The sequence below is a fragment of the Periophthalmus magnuspinnatus genome, chromosome 23, assembly GCF_009829125.3.
Source record: "Periophthalmus magnuspinnatus isolate fPerMag1 chromosome 23, fPerMag1.2.pri, whole genome shotgun sequence".
Classification (NCBI taxonomy): Eukaryota; Metazoa; Chordata; class Actinopteri; order Gobiiformes; family Gobiidae; genus Periophthalmus; species Periophthalmus magnuspinnatus.
The window spans coordinates 20092556-20110405 of record NC_047148.1 but is presented as its reverse complement, the minus strand read 5'-3'; the positions used below and the strand labels follow the sequence as shown (position 1 = coordinate 20110405).

Below are 17850 nucleotides of genomic sequence, written 5' to 3'. Positions count from 1 at the left end.
TACTTTTAAACTCCATATACTTTTGTGGAGAAATTATTTAAGATTGATACAAGATGTTGATTTATTACCTCAGTTTTATTGTGTTTATATGAAAACACATTATACGAGCCAAGAAGAACAAAATACTGCCTGTTTGCTAAATACTTGATCAAATACCTACTAGTTTTATAATCATGCTTGTATTTTTTCTATAGGGCACAAAATAATGGGGATTTAGTTTGGGAAAATGAACACTAGAGGGCAGCAGTCTCCAGTAAACTGTACTACAGCCTTTCTTTGCTAGATGGATTTGAATTTTAGTATAAAATTAATAATAATGATACAAAATGTCTATAGCATCTCCTTATATTCATTATCATTATTCATACAGTTCATATATCTGTCAATACCTGGAAATCAATACCTCAGCTTCTTTTTTGCATAAGTTTGTAGCTTTCGCCTAATGTAACAAAAACAACTAAATGTGATAAATATGAAAATAGATTAAAAAAAAAGAAAAAGACTGTATTGCAGATGAACATTTAGCTGTTCCATCTGGGGGTCTGCACCTGTTCGTACTATCCATATTTGTTCGTCTAGACAAGCTCTTTCAGTCCAAAGCTCTCAGACATGTGTGGGAGTGAGTGTGGACGGAGAGAAAGTGCCAGACGAGGGAAGGGGACATGTCAAACAGAGAGTGTCTCATTTTCTAGCCACTTATATAACTGAGATTATGATGGCTGTTCACAGTTTAAATGGGACACTTTTACATAATCGCTTCAGTCTCTGTCCTGTAATTATAGACTTGGGAACAAAAGAGCATGTAACAAGAACAGAGTCATTTGGCAGTACCTCTCAATACTCAGATCAAGCAGTGATGGGGACTAGTACTTTGACACTGACAGTTATTGGTGACAAATTACCATGATATTGAGGTGGTGTGTGCTTCCATAAATGAACAATCACACACAATTTAACTGGTTTGCATGAAGTATATTAGAGAAAACCTTTATCTCCCTATTGACTGGTTTGCTATTAGATTAGAAAAAGGGACATTGTACTGAGAGTATGTCATAATAAATAGGTTAAGCTTCAAAATTTGGAATATTTCTCAAGAAAATACAGTGTTTTTAGGCAGAAAAGAAACACCTTGTCCTCCATCTGGCAGTGTAACATCATCATAGAGTCAGGAAAACAGATAAGCACAGTTCAAATCATAATTTATATCTAATTTGCACACAGTAAAACAATCAAACTATCAAATACCACTATCACAAGAGCACAGGATCTGAGTAAACATTTAATGAGTGGATCAAACAGTATCTTCTCTGGATGTCACACTCACTAAAACACAGATACATCCATCTGATCCAGTCCTGAGATGGAGGAAACTGCAGACAATAGCAGAAAAAGGAGTAGTTTATCATACTTTAACACACCACAGTAAAGAAACACAGTATAATTTATTACCCTGTGTAAATATTAGATCGATATAAAGTAGTGTCCACCAGTAATTTGACCAAAACTGAACCTACAACACCTACAACTTACTGTCCAGTTAACAGATTTTATATTTTTCTTTTAGCACTGGGCCATACCTGGATGACTCAGTGATTACACAACTCTGCACTGTGTAAAATCAAATGTCTCTTGTTGATGCAGGTAATCACCCTCATCTAAATAAAGAGCAAAGATGTTGTGTGATGTAACTATAGCGACTTATAAGGATAAAACCTGCTGTGAACCACTTTTCTCTTGTTTATTTTAATCGCAGTGGAACACGTCTCACAAATTGCTTGTACAGGGCATCGGGGTTAATGTGCTATGTAGGTCACGTTTATCAAAAAAGGTGATGATTGGAGAGAGAAGATTTTGTAAGAACAATGACAAACAAACAAAGCTCGGCGCGTTGCTTGATGATGGCACCTCTCAGGCAGGTGGAGACAGAACAATCGGAACAGCATCTTTGAAATGCAGCTGACATTTGGACATGTTATTAATGGTAATTTGACACAGAGGCAGTGCTAAAAAGCTGGATGTGAGAAAGATTCACAATGGCACAGAGGCTCCACAGAGGTGTTTTGTGTCAGCCTTCTCACTGCCACACAATAACAGTATTCCAGCGTTTTAATTAGAATCTTTCACCGAGACTGGCAGCTCATGTTCGGTGGATGTGAGAAGACGAAGGCAGGATGTGTGCGCTGTGAAAGAACCACTCTGATTCACTTCATCTGCCTCTACGGGGAAGTAATATTATAGCTCCTTAGGCGTGACGTTTCAACCTCGACACATTCACACCAAATTTGTCCTCTGTTTCCTGTACCACGACAGGAGAATTCCAGGAAATTCCACCCCCCATTGGATGTTGGAGGAAGATAGCAGAGGAAACGTTGCCATATATGTACGCTCCCCATGACACACATTTCATAACCATGGGCTCGCTGCCTCACTCCCGCACAACAGACTCCAGACTGTGTCATAGAATTTCGTGGGCTATGTGTAGAACTTAAAATAGGCCTCATTTTTTCAAAACTAAATAGTATTTCAAAGAGATTGTCCTTTGGCAGGTGTGAGTACACAATAATCCATTATCATTTATGTAATCTCCTATTGTGTCATTGTCATATCTGTTTGTCTAGTATTTTACTGCTTAGTCTCAGCCACAGTGACTCAAAACTAAAAAGGGAATATTTTCTTTTCTTGTGCTAAAAAATTATGCTAAATAAACTCAAGCTTTCCCCTGTAATTATATAATTTAAAACAAAAGATTATAAATGCAAAAATTTCTACTATAACGAAATATAAAATCAAATGTGTTTAGATAGATGCAGATTTGACTCACACAATCAGCTCTTACCAAGAGAAACGGATGAAAAAGCAGCACCTGTCCGTCATATTTTGAAATGCTATAATTTGCGTGTCTCTGGAGAATTAAAAAGAACACTTACTTAACATCACACTCTTTAAACACCCACGCACATTTTAACACATTCAATTATATAACTTGATTTTTTTCCATCAGTCCACAGCTGTTGGCTTTTCAGTGCCTCCTTTCAAATGCTTTTTGTATGTGTCTAATACTATGCACCCTGCAGAAATGTGGGGGTGTAAGTGAGAAGAAAAAAAAACAAAACACTAATGCAGTTTCAAACAAAAGCCTTTCAGAGGAAGCTTCCTGAATGTGAAGTTGTAATTTCTTGGCTTGATCTAAATGGCATTTACATAACAGGATGGGTCTGAATAGGTCTGACATTCATAAAATCACATCTTTATAAGGGCAGTACAGTGTAGGATTATAGAAAATAGTCTGATAAAAATGCATTACCTGTGGAAAATGTGGTTTGGCTGCAGGTGTCTGAGCAGGAGATACACACAGACCTCATTTTACATGTAATCTATGACTATGTTACATTTATATTTATGCAAAATATCATCTCGCAGACGAATCCAGCTAACACAGATGATGTTCATGTTAAATATTCATCCGGAACATGTAAAATTACGTTTAAAAAAGATGAGAAATGTGTTGCAAGATCAGACAGAAAACTGATAGACCATTTTACTCACATTTTTTGGCTTTACACAACAGACTCCCCTCCCTCTTCCCTTCCTCTTCCTCCTGCCGCTCTAACAGGGCATTTGAGGTAAAAGCAAGGATTTTATTGTACTTGAGACTGCAATCTGCTGTAGTGTTTTATTGCACAAAAAGGACACAATCTTTTAATGGGTTTGTTATTTCATTTGCATGGAAACTCAAAATATCAAAGTAAGTCATCAGCGTGAGGGTACACTGCTTTTCCTGTAATACATCTGAAGTCTTAAACAGGTATCTAATGAACACGGGGGTTTGCTATGAGAATACTGCTGCTTTGTGCAAGCTCTTTGTATATGAGACCAAACCGACAAAGGCTGAGGGACTGAGGGTCATTTCAGGCACTTCAGTTTAAGTTCATTTCAGGGCATCGTGCAGAAATAATGTGACCGTGCAACATTTTGTGCATTATCTTTATTAGTGTTTAGATTATAGGTTTACACTGTGGTGATGTTCATTTTACATTTTGTGAATTATCATTTCTAGTGTTCAGATTATTGTTTTACACTGTGGTGATGTTCATTTTACATTTTGTGAATTATCATTTCTAGTGTTCAGATTATTGTTTTACACTGTGGAGATGTTCATTTCACTGTGATCAAACATGAGGTTGTTGCTTGGCTGGTGCTGTCACTTTAGCATCACCACCGAGGTATCTCATTGATGAAGCTTACTGTGAATGGTATTCCTTGATGTTATTATTGCTTAGCTGGATTAAATATCATCCATGTCCTAAAATGCCCCTCTCTCTGTGTCTGTCTCTGTCTAGGCACAAAGCTGAACACTTATCTGTCTGTTCTTGATGTACCCGGGGCGAGTGGTGTCTGTACTGAGTCGTGACTGTCTGCTCGAGCTGCTTTTAGAAACTCCGGAAACAAGTCTTGAGATGGAGATGGAGGCTGCAACATCCGCGAGCTCATCCGCGCTGCACCAATCACAGCTCAGCCGCACGCCCCGGGACTCGGTATCCCCCTGCGCGTGAAAAAGGGGCGGGCCCGGGGAAATCTCAGTCACCGGGAGTGGGAGGCAAGCAGAGTAGAGAAGACCGGCCGCCACAGTATTTAAGCCAGAGCTGTGGAGAGCTCGAGACAGGAAAGCAGCCTTTTCAGCACCACAAGAGAGCGGACAGCGCCTCACAGCTCTTCACAGCTCTTTACAGCATCATGGTTCTCATCTGGACTCAGTTCGGTGTCAAACACAAAAATGTGAATGTGAAATGCAAAGTGCGGGTCATGCACAGAGGAGACAGCTCTGGCTCTTCATCTTCAGCGGTAAGTCCTGCTTCATTATCATCTCTTTTTGTGCTGTCAGAGCTGCAGCTTTACCGGCTTCATATTGAAATGTTAATGTCGCGAGCTGGAGTGTGTTCAGCCAATCAGCAGAGAGCTCCTCGGTTGTCGGGGAAGTCACTGTTGCCTCTTCATCAGTGATTTCTCCTCAAAACTCTAGGGATGTTGTAAGCTAAAACAGCCAATGAAAAATCTTCATGCAACTGCAGAACAAATCAGAGAGGCTTTATAATGTCATTGTGGAGAACTTTTTTCAGATAATATGTTTAAATTATAATTAATAAATATAGCCTATGCAATCAACTGTCTGCAGCAAAAAAAAGTCTTGTCTATAACCTCAGAAAAACAATAAAAATACAAAATGTTTAATCATCGTACTTATGTGTTTTTACAGGAAAGTGTCAAGTCTGAACAAGAAACCCCCTGCCTGGCCATCAAACCGCCTGGTAAAGACTTCTACAAAGTACTGGGCGTGTCACCTGACTCCAATGAGGACGAGATCAAAAAGGCCTACAGGAAACTGGCTCTGAAGTTTCACCCTGACAAGAACAGTGACGCTGAAGCTGAGGACAAGTTCAAAGAGATCGCTGAGGCTTACGAGATTCTGACTGATCCCAAAAAGAGGAATATTTATGATCAGTTTGGAGAGGAAGGTGAGGATCGTTTATTTATTTATGTATTTATTTATTTTTTTAAGTGCAATTGCAAGACCATAATGTATCAACACAAACTAAATTTGACTTCAATGTCCTTCTGTCTCCTCGGTAGGTCTGAAAAATGGGATGGTGAACCAAGGCAACATCTTCCGCAATAATTTCCAGATGGACCCCTCCTTCTCCTCCTCTTTCCACGGCTCAGACTACTTTGACATCTACTTTGGCCAAGACGATGAAGATCTGTTCAACCCGTTCAGGCGCTTCACATTCAGTCGTGTGGGAGGTTACACAGGCCGTGAAGATGGGCAGCATCATCAGAGCAAGGTAGAGTTACATGAGCTGCTGGTCACTCTGGAGGAGGTGATGCACGGCTGCACAAAGCACGTGAAGATCACCCGGAAACGTCTGAATCCCGACGGTCGAAGCCTGCGATCTGAAGACAAAGTGCTCAATGTGGTGGTGAAGAAAGGGTGGAGAGCCGGGACAAAGATCACCTTCCCTCGAGAAGGAAATGAAACACCAAACAAAGGGCCTGCTGACATCACATTCATTCTCAAAGACCAGGAGCACCCACAGTACAAGAGAGACGGCGCCAATATCGTCTACACAGCCAAAATCACCTTAAAGGAGGTGAGTTGTAGTGATTTTATATATAATTAACACATAGGAACCACAGAGAGATACATCAGTCTTAATAGTGTATAGTTGGTAAATGATTCCTGTTCTAGTTTCATCATTTTTGACGCATTCCACAAATCCCCACACACACAGCAGCAGCAGTACAGACTCCTCCATTACCTCGTCAAACCCTGTAGAGAGCAAGGGAACATGAGCTAAATTTAACCTCACTGCTCACAGCCCCCATCACTGGACCTGCCTCTCTGCCATTGGCTGCAGCCTCCTCTGCTTTTACACAGCAGGTTGTAGAGCTCAATAGAGGCTTTTTTGGCAGTTCTTTTTCTGGCTCTCACTTACCAGCCCACACATAGATTAATAGGATAGCACTCAGAAGCTGACATTTCAAGGAGCCCTTCCATCATTCGTGGGCTGACAGAGTACTTAACTCCTACACTTACCAAACAGAGGGACATTTATAACATCAGTAACACCATAGTATTACATAATTGAGACGGATTAGCATCTTTTGAATGCAGGCAATCAATAGAAAGCAGTTACATAACTGTGCGTCAGACTGAGGGTCCTGGGATGATAGTGGTTCCTATGTGTTATGCTCTTATTAAAGTGAGGCCACTGATTATTGAACCTGGTTCTGATTTCTCATTCTGAATCTTTTCTCTCCAGGCGCTGTGTGGCTGTACCATTAATGTGCCTACACTCGACAGCCGAATGATGCCTTTGCCGTGCAGTGACATTATTAAACCTGGTGCAATGAGACGTCTGCGTGGTGAGGGTCTGCCTCTGCCCAAGAGCCCATCACAGAAAGGGGATTTGGTGGTGGAGTTCCAGGTGCTCTTTCCTGACAGGATCCCACCCCAGTCCCGAGAGATAATCAAGCACAGCTTAGCCAAATGCTAGCTCTTCTTTCAATACATGACACAGGGTCGCCATGTGTGCATTGTTGTTACATCACAGCCTTACTCAAGGGTGCTAGTATTGTAACCATTCACAGCCTGTTATGGTGAATGGAGAATACTACAGCTGAAAGCACATTGGACGGTGGTATGGTGTGAGGGGAAGATGATAGTGACTTCAGAAACAGTGGTCTCTGCTGCCATCTGTAGCTCAGTGCTCCTCCAGTGTGACTGATCTGTGCTGTTATACAGTACACTCACAGTGCAGGGCTGTGCTAATCAAGTCTGTGTAGACTTAAACCTGAGGGGAAGAAACGGCTTTCAGAGGTTATATGGTTTTCATATGACTATTTTTAAAATAATACTGATATAATTGTGTACAAAGATTTACTTTGTGTACAAAAAACAACAATACTGTCTCTAAGAGAGATTCACATGTGAAATGTTCTATTGAATGATCTGAGATGTTTGTATAGATTCTGCAATATCCTACCCATAATGCATTCCTACAATGTGAAGACTACAAAGAGTAGCCTATAAAACTATGTACATTTTCAAATAAATATCAACTGAAAAAAAAGTCCTATCCATCTGAATGATCTTTCTTTTTTCGGGGACAGATAAATGTGACAGATAAATGTGACAGATAAATGTGACAGATAAATGTGACAGATAAATGTGACAGTCTTAGATCCACTGCTGCCCTCTGGTGTTTGCTCCACATTTGAGATAAGGATGTGAAAAACCTGATAAAACACACCTGCACACTGAGACTAAAGCAGCTGCAGTTTTGTTAAATTACTTTATTTCATGATGGAGATTACTACATAAGCTACGGCGGAAAGTGTAAGATTTAAGATCTTTATAGAGACAGACACACTCCTCAGGGGAAAGGCTGAACCCACAGAACCTGGAGGATAATTGGCGCGTCAGTCCAGCTGCGCACAGCCACACAAACACAGCCACGTGAGATCAGCACTTTACCCACGTTTATTTATGTCATCTGATATGAAATGTCGCAGGTCCATCAGACCACAGCCCTGCCCGAGGGCCCAGTGTCTAACCTCACCTTGGTTGTCTTGTTGTTGATTCCATGTGTGGTCATTTTATTGCTCTTGAACTGCCTGTTTCTTGGCTACAAGTTGATAATTTTGTCAAAAAAGACCAACAGGCGCGAGGACACAGAGGCAATACTTTTGCACTCCGCACTGCCCGGGGCCAGACGACTGTCAGACGTGGCATTTCCTCTGCAGAGTGGAAGGAGAGCGTACATGTCCCTGTCAGAGCCTGTCCTGCCTCAGCCTGTCACTTCTTCTAGGGCTTCGTCTAAGGAGAGGCCAGGCTTTGACCACAGGATTCGGCTCCTCAGGCCTGATGGTGCAACCGGCTCCGGGTCCCTGAAGGCGCCCAGCTCCATCCGGGCCACTTCCTCTGCGGCTTCTCCCAGACTGGACCTGCGCTCCGGGGTTTATGGCAGAAGTACGTGGTGTAGAAGTGCACCTGTCCTGCCGCGGTCCAGCGACTCCGAGGCTGAAACCAGAGTGAACCTGGTGCCTCCAAACTCCCCAATGGTCAGTGGCATTTATAAACCCATAGTTTTCAGGATCTACCTGTACAATGGCATAGCATATAGAATATGGCCTCTTAATACTGCCCGCCTCTCACTGTAATTAAAGCCCTATTTTGCATTTTTCGCTCAGAGCTGCTCTTGTCAGGGCTGCATGTCTCCTGTAAGTATCTGGATAGATCTGCTGAAGCAGCCAACTGAAACCAAATGAACAACACAAACAGAATTGCCAGTGTGGAGTCAATTTAATAAAAGTTGCATTTTATGAGCCCTGCATTTGGGAAAACTGCAGGTTTATAGTTTCCATAACATGTTTCTGTCACATAGATAAATGAACTAATTCAATGCCATTGTTGATTCCTTGTCACTAGAAGAAAAGGCATCAATACCTTACATAATACCGCATATTTAAACTAAATGTAGTCAAATATTTCATGTTTGGGGGGACCCCTAGTGGCTGCTGGGGCCCAGTACATCTGAAGAGCTTAACGGAGATATTCTACTGGACAAAGCTCCACAGTGACCATCTCAAACTGTGGGCAAACTATTCAGGACAAGTAGTTGTGTTCCATGTGGTGGGACATGGAAGGATGAACTGGAGCTGCAAATTTTAACTCATTGAAAATATGAGAAGAGCAATATGTGCCAATGCCAGTAAATGTTGATTTATTTGTGAGAAATGAAAATTGTGTTCCATGTAAATCTTTTTATATAATTCATGAAGCATCAATGAGAAGGATGGACATTCTGTAAATAAGTGGGAAAAGGGGAAAAGGCCTAAGCGGCTGTTAAGAAAAATGATCAAGGGACAGGATGTAGCTACACAACATAAAAATATACAATATTTGATTGCTATGTTTAGTTTTGTGTTAATTTTGTTTAAAAACTGTTTACCTTAATCATTTGCATACATAGTTCAGCCTAGTACTGGCTCTTTTCTGAACCTGCCCAAAGGTGTGTCAACTTCTGTGTTGTTCACAGCAGGAGGAAGCAGAAAATGGGGGACAACTTTGTAGCAGCAGTCCCTATGAGATGAGGACAGAGTTGAACACAGCTGCTGCAGTGCATCTGTGTGACAAAATGGACATGGAGTGTGAGCTTTCAAACACACTTTCAGAAGTCTCCTGTATCCTCACGTCTGCAGTGGGCCCTGGACTGGACAGCGACTTTGGTGCCAGTGCAGGTTTTACATCTTCTTTGAGCTCGTGCTAATGCACTGACCAGTCTTATGATGTGTAACTTGATCTTTAATGTTGTTACAAGTAAAATTTGTTTGGACTGCATTTTCAGGCGTGTCTTTGAGGATACTCTCTGCAGACAGTGATGGTTTGTCCAACGGCGTGCTCACTTCTGCCTTGGAGTGGGACTATTATGACCCGTGTTATGTCAAACAGAATAATGTCCCAAAACAGAAACATCACAGACCAGTACTGCACACGAAACAGTACTGGGTATAGTTGACTACTCCTGTATAATGTAAGATTTTAAATATTTATTTAAAGTATTATTTATTTAATATTTTATTGTGTTATTTATTTCTAATTAACATCCCACTATCACTCATTTGAGTTCACTATCGTTCAAAGCACAAACTCACTAAATGTTCTAAGTTCATTATGCACCTGTTCAACTGTTGACTGACTGAAAATGCACGTAAGAATTAATCACTTTTTGCCAACAGTGACACATTTCAACACATGAAAATTAACTTATTTTTATGCACAATAAATATATTTATATTACAAGAGGTGTTATTATTGAGTATACTTGACTTGTCGCTTCCAGAACATCAAGGTGTCATTCATTGTGAAATGTCAAGTCTTTGAAGAGTAGGTGACCTGTTCAAAGGCCATGGAGGCTTAAAGGTTAAACTGCAGTTTGCAATGCTCTTAATTTATTTAATTTTATTTTTATGAATTTGTGTTGTCAAACATGAAACATGGCTATACCTTGTGAGGAATATGGAATATGCTTTAAACCTTTAGATTCAATATCTGGAGCTGGTTTCCCAGGGTGCATTGCACCTTGTGTGTGTGTGTTCAAAGTGTGTTCAATTCACAACAAGGATAAAGGCGCATTCATTTCCATGTATGCTTAAAATACATTAATTGAGAAACTATTTGTAAATGTTGACCTTGAATTTCCGCCATCCGCTAGGGGTCGCTCCACTGGCCCCAGAGCACCGGAAGTGGCGCATGTACACTTTGTAACGACGATTCGCTGCTGCAGACTGTTGAAGACATTTTACAATAATACACAGCTAAAGTCGCACTTAAGGAAAGACACAGAACCAATGCACTGGCCCCAATCTTCACACATCCACGTTGTAGGACATTAGTGCGGCGTAATTCGGAAGTCGAACTGTAGCGGTGAGATCCAGAGAAACTGTAACTTACGTAAGATGTCGAGCGATCTGGACTGAGGAATAAACTAACGCCGCCACCGCGGTAAGTAGCGTACTATTTCAAAGCACACGAGTTGATCGTTGCTTTAGTGAACTGCTCACACTTTACTTCAGTTACAACGGCCAACCCTGAAATGTTTGAAGCTGCGGCTGATTCCTTTTATGGCACAAGAGGAAACTCTGAGCACAGACACATTAGCGTCGTCATTGACCGTGTTTGTAGCTCACGTCTGTGCACACCCTCAGGACATGCATGGATTTCAGAAAAGTCTGTAAAATTGATAACCATAGCAGCCTTTAGGTTTTGCTGAAATTCTTACTTCCAATTTCTATTATAATTTTGCTGATATATTCTAAAGTGGTATTAAAGTTAATTGTGGCTTTTGTTGTCTTTACATCAGGTCAGTTCCTGTCCAGACACAACGGTCCACATCATTTGGACCTTGGGCTCTGGGCTTGACTAGTATGAAGATGGCAGATTCAGTAAATACAGGAGAATTTGTTGATGCTGAGTGTCCCACTGAGTGCCTTGATGAAGCAGAAACAGTCACAGCATCTGTTCAAGAAGAGCAAGAAGATCAACAAAAGAGTGAGACCTCCACCAGCATCACTTCCACTCAAAAGGATAAGGATGGGGACAGCCTTTTGCACACAGAGAGTGAACAAAGCCTGCTGTCTATGCCATGCCTGATGAAGGAGCTCAGGAGAGACTCCGCAGGGTCTCATCAAGCCTCTTCTAGTAGTGACAACAAGGCCGTGTCTAACCGTGTTTATGAAAGCGACTCCTCAAACCCTTGTATGCTGTCCCCCTCTTCTAGTGGGCACCTTGCGGATTCAGACACACTTTCATCAGGGGAAGAAGTAGCTGCCCCTCCAGCGTGTGAAGGTGAAGACAACATGGAAGCTTTACCTGATTCAGAACAGACAGTTGACCAGCCATCTTCCTCTACAACTGGAGGCAGAAAGTCCCGCCGCTCTCGGTCAGAGAGTGACATGCCTTCAAATGCTATGGCTGCAAAGAAAAATCGATGTCAGACAACTGCAGAAGCAGCTACGGGACAAGAAAAACAAACAAATGGCAAAGTGGGAAAGGTGAAAGGGCACCGGAGCCAAAAACACAAAGAGAGAATGCGTTTGCTCAGGCAAAAACGAGAGGCAGCAGCAAGGAAGAAGTACAACCTGCTGCAGGACAGCAGCACAAGTGACAGTGAGGTCACCTGTGACTCCAGCACCAGCTCCTCTGATGAGGACGATGACACTTCTGGAGGTAGCAAGACAATCAGGACAGATATTCCAGGTAACATTCAGCAACACTGAACACACTTATTAATGCAACTTAAAATCACATTTAGACATACCATTTCAAACAAACACCACAGCTGACACCTATATTTCCTTGTATTTAGTTTGTATAAGTCTAGTACATCACAGTAGATACATTTTATGATGCTTTCTGTTTTGAAACGACTTTATATGCCAGTTTGAAGTTTTACAATCATTTTACTATTGTTTTTTAATATGCGTCCATACGTATCATGTAGCCTGATTCACAAGTAACCCAGATCACAAAACTCAGTGTTAATCTAATATTTGAACATCTTTTTAAATATTTTTGTCATTCTCACTCATCTTTTTGTGTTTGTCTTTTCAGTTTTCTCTATTAGAATGTAGAAAAAAACTTTGCATGAAATCTAGACTTTTCTACTCAAAATAAACTTATAAAAGAGTTAAACTTGAATGGAAATTGGAGAGCCACAGTAATATGTGTTTAGATTTCTGTATTTTCTTTGGCATCAACTGAGGCACTTGCGGTAGAAATATTTATAGGCACGCTTTCATGGTTTCAACGGACAATCTTTTCTATTAATCATCCTTGATTTTGGGAATCACATGGGTGAGTTGACTACTAGTATATATCTGTCTTAAAAAAAACACAAGTTTTTCATTGTTCAAAAAAAACAACTACTATAGACAGATTTAGAAGTTTATATCTTAATCCGTATCTCAATATAGCACAAGGCCATTATTCCTTCCAGATGCATCCAATTATTTTTCAACCATTTTTACATCCTGCACACATTCGAGTGCTACAACAGCTGCATGTTGTATTCCATCAGCATGGAGGGGTCAGCCTGCACGTAGCCAAAAACAGATTCATTTTCTCTGTAATAGAAGAATCCACTTCCATAGCATGAAAGTCTTACTGCTTGGCCTCAATGTCTTTAAAGCTGGCTTCAGACGTGCGGCGGAGAGATCCAGAGTTGGAGCTCAGGTTCATGGGCTTTTGGACAGCAGCTCGTGGGATAGAAACGGCATTGGAAGTGTTCTGGAAGAGGCCATGACGCGCTTTGCTGTGATGCAGCGCCAGACGGAAGAGCGCTTCAGGGTCTGGATGGAAAGGCTTGCCCACCTTGATTCAGATGATTCGTCAAAGCGCTCAAGTGACGCTCTCGAGGGACAACAGAATCCCTCTCAAGACGCACGCCCTTCCCCTCCCAGCTCATTTCTGCCATCATCAGAGTCTGCGGAGACTATGGCTGCTTACATGTTGGCCCGGGAGAATAACAGCCTCACTCCTGCCACTATGAACAACAATATTTTGCATGAAGTAGTGACTCCGAATGGAAATCTAGGCGTTTCAGACCCTGGACTCTTGAATGTTTAATCTGCTTGTCTTCACTGCTCAGACACAAGTAGAAGATCCAGTATTGTGTGAGGAGACAAAATAAATGCATGTAAACTACAGCTGGGACTGAGATGGCTATTTGTTTTTAGTTGACTGGCCTGACACACTGTGCAGGCACTGAATCACTGTGAGAGTAGATCTTGTTTTAATTCAACTCACCCGTTTGATTTCTGATTTCTTACAGTGATCTGAAAGAGATTTTTGAGTAATACTATTTCAGTTTATATTTCATGCCATAAGTTACGGTTCGGTTTGGTTTCTTGGCATGTATCCTGTCAATGTGTGAATTGAGTGAATGAACACAGCATACATTTGGTCCCCATTAAAATATGTTCTGGGTTATAAACCTGCAACATTTTTGGTGACATAGCTTTACTGATACAAAAGTCTACCTATAAATACTACTTTAATTTCTTAGGCTATTTTCTATGTGTAATGTTTACTAAATAATTGCATTCAGACACAATTGCAGTTGCTACTTTTTTTTAAGTATAAAGAGCGACAATATTTTGTTGTTTTTTTAAGTAGATTAGCAATATATTGTTAGCGTTATTAAGTGTTTAAGTTATATGTTAATATTCTGGGAATTAGTTGCATGCCTTTAAGATTTCTTTAATCCTTATTTTGTTATGTTTTGTGCTTGACAGCCAGTCTCTGTACATAATTTAAATGGAATATGTTCACAGTTCACATTTTAAACCTATGGAACAGAGCATTAACTACTCTACTGTTTGTGACTGGCCAAAAAAGTGTCCTTTTTCTGGTTTGGATCCTGTGGTCAAAACGTTTTCTTGGCGCTCTTCCACTTTTCCACACTCCACTGCAATAGTGACAATAAGAGTGTGTGTATGTAGGCCTTTGTCCTTTGAGAAATAGAACGTCTTATTAGTTTGTATGTGTAAAGTGTGTGCAAGATTAATAAAGTTCTGCATGTATCCTTAACAGGGTAATTTTGATCATGCAGAAAAAGGCGTATACATGAGTTTTTGTTAGTTTGTCTTGTTGCTTTTTATTGTCATTTTGATAAGAGGGGAAGAACCTCCCAAATCTGTCCCCTCCAGTGTGGCAGTAAGACCTGGCAGAGAAAAATTCTGAAATAAGTGACAGGGTAGGATATATTGTTTACAAAGGAAGCTTGTTCCACTGTAGTATTTATCTCAAAGTCCAAGAATGCCCTTTTACAAAACATCTAAAGCATGCTTTATTTTCATGGTACTATCCTGGTACAATATGCCCATAAAACAATAAATACCCAATAGCAAAGACAACTGTCAATTTTGGTGTAAAATAACTCCTCACAACAACCTGTACCTGTTTAATATATGAAATAAACAGCAGTGTTGTAGGGTCCTAAAGGCATATTAGTGATGGAGAAAGTTCACACTATTGAGTTAACCCTAGGCGTAATTTGAATAATAAAGTGTTTGTGTTTGTTTTCTGCAGACGGGCCACCAATAGTTGGTCACTATGATATTTCAGGCTCTGATTCTAACCAGGAGAGTATGAGTGTGGAGGCTGCCCGGCCCAGCGTGATAAGGCATGAGCTAAAAACACACAGAGGCCAAGTTATGGCAGTGCACTCTGGGTGTATAAGAGCTCTGAGCTCACTCTCAGGTCAGTTACAAATCCGGTATCTATCAATATATTTTCTATTTTCAGAGTAGATAGGGCTTTTAAAATGATGATTGGTATGAATGAACTATATTATAAAGGGGGCTCTAGTCTGTATTGTCTTGAAGGCCCGAAAAGCTGCTCACGTCTATGGCTCAGCTTACAGTCTTTTTTCTGTTTCAGGCAATCCAGACGCACAACTTTTGCACAAGGAAAGTTCCCAACACAAGGGCCAGATTAGTATCGCCTCTTCTGACAGTGAGGTGGAAATTGTCGATGTGCAAGAGAAAGCACGGTAAAGATGATATTGAATTTAATTTTTTCCTTTGTTTTGGGGGTTTACTAATTATTGTGTTTGAACCCAGGGGTGCTCATCCATATGGAGGGGTGATAAAGAGTTTGTCCTCATGGAAAGAAAATCCTGTAAATCAGGTAACCAGCACAAATCAGCCACAGCTTTGGACTTCCCCACAGCCAAACTGGGTTTCCCCACCTGAAGTAGTAGACCTCACCCTAGACGAGGATAACGGACACAAGTACCTGCTTTAAACCTATGCTAAAGACATTTTTCAATTCCCTTCCTAGTCCTTGCCTCACCTTCCTGTTACAGTTGGGATTCTTACTCAACTTGGAGCTTTGGCTGCAACCTCTGGAGTCTGTCTGCTCCTGTGCACTTTTGAACAAGCATGTATTAAAGCCATTCTCCTGATCTAACATTTTGGTATTGGGCTGCTAACTATAAACTTAGTTCAAAACAACAACACTAAAGTGCAGCTCAAAATATGATAAAAGAGCAATATCTTAAATTGAAAATAAGTGGAAAAATATATTACACACATTTTTATTGAGATAGTGGCAGCTGGTACACTTTGTATAGACTGAAGACATGGCTTTTTACATGTCTACCATTAATATTTTTATTATAGTCTAATCACTGGGTTTTCAGTACTGTTAACATTGTTTTGGTGAGAGTATAAAAGTCATTATTTCCCTGAACGTAAGTTGAACCAAGTTAAAAGCCTAAACACTGTCTGACCAAAACGTCACCACCTGGATTAATTTTAGCAAAGGTAATAGGATATGCATGGACTGCATGTTGAGCAACATTATTGTACCTAAAGAAAGAGGCCAGCTAACTGTATTTGAATATTGAACAAGGTAATTTCCCAAACAGATTTTTCTCTCAAACGTATTCCAAGATGACAAGTGTTAATATTTCGGCCTCAAAATGTTTTGGGAAGAGACAGATTCCCACTTTTTTGGCCAAACCAGAATGCAGACCTTAATCGCTGTGAGGATACTGCCTGACAAAAATGTAGCACACTAATATTTAGTCGAGTTGGACCACCTTCAGCCTAAGCTTTGATTACGACAGGCATTCGCTGTGACATTGTCTGATGAACTTTTGCACTGTCACAACATGCCATCAGAGAAGAAAAAAATCAGTGAGTGGAATAACCTAGTCTTTCAATATGTCTGATAATCAAAGGACCTCTTTATCTGGGCACATAATGTGGCTGAACACATGGTAATTAGCTCATATATCCTAAAACAGGAGTACATACCCCTTTACTCTTGAAGGATCATAATTTTAAGCCCTTGCAGTGTGTGGAGAGTGTATCATCCTACTGTACAATCAGAACAAGTTGCACTTAGGATTTGCATGCTTCTTGTTGGTGGATGCAAGCCCCTTTAATCTCTTTAATAAAATATATCTTCCTTGAATCCTACAACGGAAGATGGACCTGAATGCCTTGACAATGTGCACTTTTTACTTTTTGTACAAGTTCTTAGAACAAACTTGTTATTTTTTCAAAATTGTTATCTCAAAAACTTGTATAGATGGGTAAAACCAACACAGGGCTTTTGGTGAAAAGACATTGATTCTAACCCAATACTCATGGAACAAAGTACAGACAGTCATTGGCATAGCATCAATTATACACTATTTTAATACATTAACTTTAAAACATAATTTAACCTATTATGAAATCATGTTTGGATTTTGTGAAATTAATTTCTGCTGGTCACAGAAAGAGGTTTAATTTAATTTTTTAAAATATATATATTTTTTAAATTTAACCTTTATTTAACCTAAGATTCAGTATCTCTGTCAAGTAGTCCTGGCTGCTAAGGGATTCAAACAGAGAACATACAAACCCACATAGGCCCACATGGTCTGGGAATAATCCCAAAACCTACTTATTGTGAGGTTTGTTCTCTCTATTTCGGTTTTACCACTCATTTGCTAAATCCTGTTATATGTTTTAAGAGAAATACAAGTAATTGTGTGAACAGTTAAATTACCACTGACCAGACAATTTTTTCCACACAGTTCAACAACATTTTTGTTGGGTTTCTATGAAAAGCATACGCCAATTCATTTACACAGGATTTGCAATTACAATTCACTCCACATAAATTTTATGTAATTGTTTTGTTTGTCTTGCTCCTCCACCATTCTTATTTTTTCCCAGTATTTTAACCTAAACACAAAATGAGTTTTGTTGCATTTGTCAGCCTATGACCTCTCT

The 17850-nt window shown here is 40.3% G+C and overlaps 4 protein-coding genes across 8 annotated transcripts in view; all 4 read left to right on the top strand.

The window, feature by feature from the left end:
- The window catches only part of rpl37 (ribosomal protein L37), a 107712-nt gene that overhangs the window by 49606 nt on the left and 40256 nt on the right, over positions 1-17850 (top strand). The window lies entirely within an intron of this gene.
- Positions 4665-7633, top strand: zgc:122979 (uncharacterized protein LOC641576 homolog). Its single transcript, XM_033990237.2, has 4 exons — positions 4665-4842; positions 5255-5513; positions 5629-6146; positions 6819-7633. The coding sequence occupies exons 1-4, from the start codon at positions 4735-4737 to the stop codon at positions 7050-7052; spliced, it is 1119 nt and encodes a 372-aa protein (XP_033846128.1). The 5' UTR covers positions 4665-4734; the 3' UTR covers positions 7053-7633.
- hwa (huluwa) lies at positions 8059-10227 on the top strand. 3 transcript variants are annotated; one of them, XM_055231444.1, is made up of 3 exons: positions 8059-8619; positions 9603-9798; positions 9906-10227. In XM_055231444.1, exons 1-3 carry the CDS (start codon positions 8062-8064, stop codon positions 10070-10072), a joined length of 921 nt encoding a protein of 306 aa, XP_055087419.1. In that variant the 5' UTR covers positions 8059-8061; the 3' UTR covers positions 10073-10227. The 3 variants fall into 3 exon arrangements, with proteins under 3 accessions (XP_055087419.1, XP_055087420.1, XP_055087418.1); XM_055231445.1 differs by having other exon boundaries at positions 9597-9786; XM_055231443.1 differs by having other exon boundaries at positions 9597-9798.
- ark2n (arkadia (rnf111) N-terminal like PKA signaling regulator 2n) lies at positions 10792-17066 on the top strand. Of its 3 annotated transcripts, XM_033988971.2 has the most exons (5): positions 10803-11062; positions 11421-12316; positions 15149-15319; positions 15500-15611; positions 15682-17066. In XM_033988971.2, the coding sequence occupies exons 2-5, from the start codon at positions 11485-11487 to the stop codon at positions 15863-15865; spliced, it is 1299 nt and encodes a 432-aa protein (XP_033844862.1). In that variant the 5' UTR covers positions 10803-11062; positions 11421-11484; the 3' UTR covers positions 15866-17066. The 3 variants fall into 3 exon arrangements, with proteins under 3 accessions (XP_033844865.1, XP_033844864.1, XP_033844862.1); XM_033988974.2 differs by lacking the exon at positions 15149-15319 and having other exon boundaries at positions 10792-11062; XM_033988973.2 differs by lacking the exons at positions 15149-15319; positions 15500-15611; positions 15682-17066 and adding an exon at positions 13248-14680 and having other exon boundaries at positions 10792-11062.